The sequence below is a fragment of the Limulus polyphemus genome, unplaced genomic scaffold (genome assembly GCF_000517525.1).
Source record: "Limulus polyphemus unplaced genomic scaffold, Limulus_polyphemus-2.1.2 Scaffold510, whole genome shotgun sequence".
Lineage (NCBI taxonomy): Eukaryota > Metazoa > Arthropoda > Merostomata > Xiphosura > Limulidae > Limulus > Limulus polyphemus.
This window is the reverse complement of record NW_013666120.1, coordinates 315,387-322,012: the sequence shown is the minus strand read 5'-3', so window position 1 is coordinate 322,012 and position 6,626 is coordinate 315,387. Positions and strand designations below refer to the sequence as shown.

The following is a 6,626-nucleotide window of genomic DNA, read 5'->3' as shown; positions in this document are numbered from 1 at the left end:
GTCTGCACCGAAAGTATGGAAACTTTATTTGATAGAAAAACATACTTTCATGGATTTTTTTTTTCAACTTTGGTACACTTTACATCCTACAATGATGTGTCAAATTTGATCTTAATATAAGCCATATGTGTAAAGTTATGCAACAAAAACTGCTCAATTTTGACCAAAAGTTTTGCACATGCCTATGCAAAAAGTCATGTGAGTTATCATTCTGAAATCTTTACTACAGCTTAACGTACAAATAAAGGTGGACCATTTTTAGCTTTTTGACATTCAGATGAAAGACTGCTGATTTAAAGCAGCAAGGCTATAGGGTGAAAGCACATGCAGATACACAAGTATTGGCTAGGCCAAGCAAACTAGATTAGGAGTTTCTAGCCCAAGTTTTCAAATGAATCATAGGGGTGGACAGTTATTATTCATTGCCAACTTTTCAACACAAGTTTGCTAAATTTTATGAAATTCTCCTAATTAAAGATAATTTATCATCATGTGATATTAACTTTAGCAATTAGTGTAAATAATGATGCTCTATATGGCTGTACCAAGTGCATGCAGTGGATGACAAGAAACTGTTAATCTAGCATCCATGGCATTGATTTGATGGAAGTTATTGATACAGTTTTAATGAAGACAAACTACCATCATATATTTCAAAGAATCTGGTTGGTTCTCTAAAGTATAGGTCTGTTCTGAATAATAGGATTGCGATCCTGAAGCTAATGCTGGTTACTGTTGAGTGTCATTTTCTTACTTACTGTGGTTTGTTGGTGTGTATTATCAAAAAGTTGTGATATCTAACCAATAAACACCTTAGATGTAAAAAAAGGTGCAGCAAAAAAAGAACTGAGTATACGACTTAAAGGAATGAAATCAAAATTGGTGGCCAAACTGGTAGTTACACTTATAACATTGATAATAATTTTACAGCAAATATTCATTCATTAGTTAGCTAGGCCTCATATTTTGTTTGTCCATCATCATGCCCCAAATTTAACAAAAATTGCAGCCTTGCTAACTAATGAATAAATATTTGCTGTAAAATTCTTATCAGTATTATAAGTGTAGCTACCAGTTTGGCTGCCAGCTTTGATTTCATTGCTTTAAGTTGCACACTCAATCCTTTTTTGGCTGCACCTTTTATTCACACCTTAGGTATTTTTGATTATATTTTAATGTAATATGGCACCTTCCATTACTCTTTAACTTCATATTTTCACTGTTATGTTTTACTAGCATCCATTTTTGATCAAATCACCTGTTGCTATTATAACTACACTTGTGTTATGTGAAGAAAAAATATATAAATACTTTAAGTTACATAACTGTATAAGTATTAGGATCAACTATTAAATAGTGCATCAAGTTTAAATTATTCACAAATTGTGATGTTTAATTGTAAACAAACAAAGGTTTTGAGTATTTATCATTTATTTTGTGGGTCAATGGACCAAACAAGTGTTAATAATAGGGTGGGAGAGGTAAAGATGATTTTTGCTTTAGAAAATGCTTTTTTTTTATAGTGTTTCATTTCATACCCATTTATAGAGACTGTACACTGGTGTGCTAGCTCTGGTACAACTGTAAAGTATCAGTTCTACAACCATGACTGTCATAATAACGTATAATGTTATGAAAAAAAAAAGAGATAAAGGGATATATATATATCCAAATGTTTCCAATCAGAACTACATGTTGTTGAAACTGAAAATATATTTGAAAGAGCATTTATTTTAAACTTCCAGCATTTTGAATAAGTGTTATAGTATATAAGAGATGTGAAAGTAAATTTAGCATTGAAAAATGAACACAGAGCAACTTATTTCACTTAATAAAAATGATTGAATAAAGCGATAATTTATTTTCATTGTTTTCTTATTTTTTTCTCTCTCTGTCAACATATTAGTATCAAATGAAGATGCTCCAGATACAGGTATTTTATCAGACTCTAGTGACTCAAGTAGTGGTAGTTCTAGTTCAGCTTCAAGTGACAGTGAAAGTGAAGCAGAAGTAGACATGCAATCTGAATCCCAACCACCACCTAAGAGTAAGTATATATGTAATAATTAAATTTTGTTCACTTAGGGACCTTTCTATCCAACTAATTGATTTCATATCAACTGTCAGCTACACTTTCATGTTATCCTGTAGGCACATAGCTTCAGAAACATTTTGTAATATCTTTTGTCCAGCTTTAGCAAGTAAAGTAAGGCAGAGCTTAGTATAAAAATTGGGGTACAGGCATTCTTCACATATGCACTATATGTATTAAGCCATACTTGTGCAGTAGCTTTCCAATATCAAGGAAAACTTTGTCTGTCTGTGAACACATCTCCTAAACGAGTTGATCAATCCAGACCAAACTTGGCATGTTAATTTGGTAGTCCAAAAGCAAACCAAATTCATATTAAACTTTCCCATATATTGAAAAATAAAAATGTTTTATAGATTAACCACAATATCATTATTGTAGTAGCTGTTGTAAATGGTTGAGTTTAAACAAAACTCACACCACAACAAAATCCTACAAGTCGGAGATTGTAAGAAAAATGTTCAATATTTTGGCTTGTTTCCCATAATAACCAAAATATACAGCAGTAATAAGATATACTGCTGCAATGTGGCAAATAAAAGTATTAATGTTAGGTTTCATCGTGGTTGACTATTCTTGAAATGGTTTAACTAAGAATTATTTGTATTTCATCATTTAGGTTTAACAGACTGATTATAAAAGATATGCTAAATTTTTAGTTTAAAAAACTCCTGTTTATATATGTAGCATTGTACTAATGTTCATCTTGAAGGCATTAAAATGCACTGCACTGTTGATTTAGGATTGTTTGTATGTTTTACTGTCATAAGCCCTACCAAAATAATTGTAACTTCTTTCATAATTCATGTTTTTGATAATTAGCAGGTTTAAAGGTATGGTACTGTCTTGTAAATGTATAAAGAAGGTCCTAATGTACATTGAAATCAGATCCTGGAAGAGTGTAATGTCAGATACAATGCTTATATGCTATTTCAAAGCTGGAAATTAAAAAAAAAAAACATTTGGATACCTCTCCAAAATTCTTAGTAGTTAGTAAAAGAAAGAAACAAATTTAAACTGAAAGTATATAATTCATTTATGAATTACTTTGTTTAAATTACATACCGATGATAGTTTGAGGTAAATATTCTGTCATAAAATATGTATATAAATTTTCAACATAATCTGATGTAGTAAAGTTATAGGAGTATATTATACAAATAAAACTACACCGAAAGCAATATTAAAAAAATGTTTCATCTATTTAAAAAGTGGAATTTTCTTTTTTTTTTATTTAGGTCAAGGTGGTAAAACTAATGGTCAAGTAGTTCAACAGTATTCCAGTCCCAGCCTTCCTAGCATGCCCAAATTTAGTCAGCTTAGTAAGTCATGCCTATCTAACTACTTTTTATTTGGTAATTTTAGGAGTGTTATTTAACTGTATTTTACTTGTCATTGCTGTATTTCTCAACAAACAAATTTTTGCTTTAGTGGTATCATTTAACTGCTGCTGTTTCATAAATCTCCAAAATAATTAATAGTGAAACCCAATACCAAACTTATATAAATCTATGAAAGTGATAAAATTTCAATTTTGTATATCATAAATAAAATGCTTTGAAATAATTAATTGCATAAAAATCTAAATATAATAACATTAAACACATTTCTTTATATTAGACCTCACTTAACTGATAGTTGAGTTTCTTAATAAAGGCTTTTTAATTTTCTAGTCTTATTTATGAATTATCACATTCCAAGAAACAGGAAAAATATGATTCTCTTAACCCTATGGATGTGAGTGTCAGTGCACGTGTCAAGACATTTTTTATAGAGTTATGTTCAAAATTTTATTGAACTACTGTAATATCAATGTATGTTAATAAACTTAGCATCAAAACATAGTTTATAATTAAAATTTTGATGTTAAGTTTTGATTCCTTAATTTCAAAAGGAAATATTTAAATAAATTCTCAGTCTTCACTGCTCTGTCATATGATGCATCTGTGCTTTCATATGCCCATTTGAGATTTCTTTATACCCCTATATGACCTTCTGAATGTCTAACTACATTACAAACACATATTATAGATATTGGTAAGACCAGAATATGAATTTAGAATCTCCAACCTTCTTACATTACCAAGATATAAATAAAAATGTCAAATCCATATGACACATACCCTTCCTGTGTCATTCTGTCTTTCAAAAAATCTCAATAATCCTCTGTGACATTTCTGTTGGACTATTTATAACCATTAGAAAGAGCAGCTTTATCTTTAGAAGATTCCTTGTACTGGTTATTTTATTTTTGCTGCTCATAATCACGTATTTTCATTGTGTATTTTCAGTTTCATTGTGAACATGTGGTTCAGCTCGAGCAGCTAATGGAAATTTTTTAAATTGTTTATTACTTAGTTAGAAAGCCAGTTGTATTAGAGTAGTTTTAGGACATCCTATTTTATTGTAGGATAATGTTTTATGTTCTAAAATGCATATTTGAAATAAATATGAACTGTTTTGTGGACAACCAACATCACAAAAAAGTAGGTTTAGAATGGCAAAAGGCCTAAGCTCAAATTGAAGTATTAATTTTTTTTTTTATTCATTGTTATACAAGTGACTAAAAGATTAAAACTAGAAACATATAAGGATAGATAGAACATTTAAATTTAAAACATGAAAATATAAAATTTCTTGTGACACTCCACATTCTACATTGAGGCAACTGCATGCACACAGTGTGATGTTATTGTAATTCAATTTTTTGCTTACACAGAGCTGTCCCACTGTGATAAATGGTTTTAGCATAATCAGAAATGATTTAAGTATAGCATAAAGCAATAAAACTAAATGAAACCAGATGTGAAAAAACTATTAGCTGAGGCTGTAAGAATAAATAAGTGTAACTGTCTGTCACAATATGCAGTCATTATAGAAAGAAAAAAGGTAATTTACACTTATTTCATATTTTTCAACTTTTGGTTTGAGATTTTAATAGCTCATTGATAAATATAGAAATTTACTTATTCCACAATTTTTCCGTAGAACAGTTGAGTGTGTAGAAATTTAATGTGGTTCATTTTTAATACTAAATACCCATTTTCCAATTGGGAACAAGCTAAATCCTCACTTTTGTGAATTTTAGTCAACATGAAAAGCTTGGTTTAAAATTAAAATTCAACAAATGGTCGTTTTTCATGAAATAATTTATTATACTTTTCCACCAAAGTTTTTTTTTTCAAAACAATTTTTCATCGATTTCCTTTTTCCTTACTTCTGTATGACAAAATTTTATGTTACGTCACTATTATCTTGTAATTGTCCAGCAGCAAAATAACAGCTGTACTACTTTTGTCTGCTTTCTAAATAACTGATTTTCTTATTTTTTATCGATTTAATTATTATGTAATCATTACTCTGTAAATAATTAAATTAAGTTAACTGTACTCTAGGTAAGATTTTCAGTTTAGTGACATAGAGAATCTAACTCAATATTCTACCTTTATGTGGTATAAATTTTGACTTGTTTTGCAAAATGATTTTTTTTTCTGTGTCTTCCTCATTGAAGAATTATTCTAGTAGTCTTAATTTTCTGATGAATTCTTTCAAATCCACTTCATTTTGGACATCACTAGTAATAGTAGTATAAAAGCACAACAGAGCAGACTCTATTTATTGTTTAAATTTAACTTTTAAAATTGCCTATTATTGGTTATTATTATTTTCCATTGTTTGTTTATTTTTGTTCAGTCTTATTTTACTCAAAATATTGTAAAGTGTTTATAGTAGTTTTTTGTTCATTATATCTTGATCTATCCACCATTCTATATCCATATCTATTTTCTTACAGTTTCATTATACTCATTGTCTCTATTAAACTGTATATCCTAGCTAACAAGTAGATTGAAATCTATCTTTGTATCACTACTTCTAATTTACAATTTTATTACTCATGGAAGTACCACAAATAACAAATGCTACTACAGTTTGATAAAATTTCAAAATACAAAGTATTTCTTCTGGAAGCTTGTAGAATCCTTAATAGTTTGTTTTTTTAATTTGTAATTTTTGGTTTTGTTTATACTTTAACACAATAATTCTACTCACCTAAATCTTGACTACCACATCTATCCAAAAACTGTTCATGTTCTTTTATTACTCTGGTTAACTAGAGTTTTTACTTACAGTGTACATTAAGTAATGATGTATTTTATTTCTGTGTGCAGCATTTTCAGAGAAATGCAGACCAATACTTGATATAACACAAGATTTTTTTATGAATTAATAATTACTTTTCGACACTGTGAAAATATTTATGTATCTTATTGGATGCATTAACACCAAAAGAAACTTAAGTTGCTCAACATATCACAGTACTTAAGATTTATAAGCTAGATTTCAGCCAGATGGTACAGCCAACATTTATAGTACAATAAGGAATTCAAGGGTTGGTGTGTATTAATATATATATATGTATGTATGTGTGTGTGTGTGTGTGTGTGTATGGAATAGTGTTTATATCTTTTAACTCGACTGTTCTTTACAAAAATGTTTATAATCACAAGTGATTTTATTCAACTTATAAGTTGTT

The 6,626-nt window shown here is 29.0% G+C and overlaps 1 protein-coding gene across 1 annotated transcript in view; it reads left to right on the top strand.

Annotated features, from left to right (window-relative positions):
* LOC106458760 (ELL-associated factor 1-like) overlaps positions 1-6,626 on the top strand; it is a 36,710-nt gene that overhangs the window by 23,468 nt on the left and 6,616 nt on the right. The window contains exons 5-6 of the mRNA XM_013918309.2: positions 1,907-2,047; positions 3,331-3,414. Of these exons, the coding sequence (XP_013773763.1) occupies positions 1,907-2,047; positions 3,331-3,414 (225 nt within the window). The remainder of the gene's footprint in view (positions 1-1,906; positions 2,048-3,330; positions 3,415-6,626) is intronic.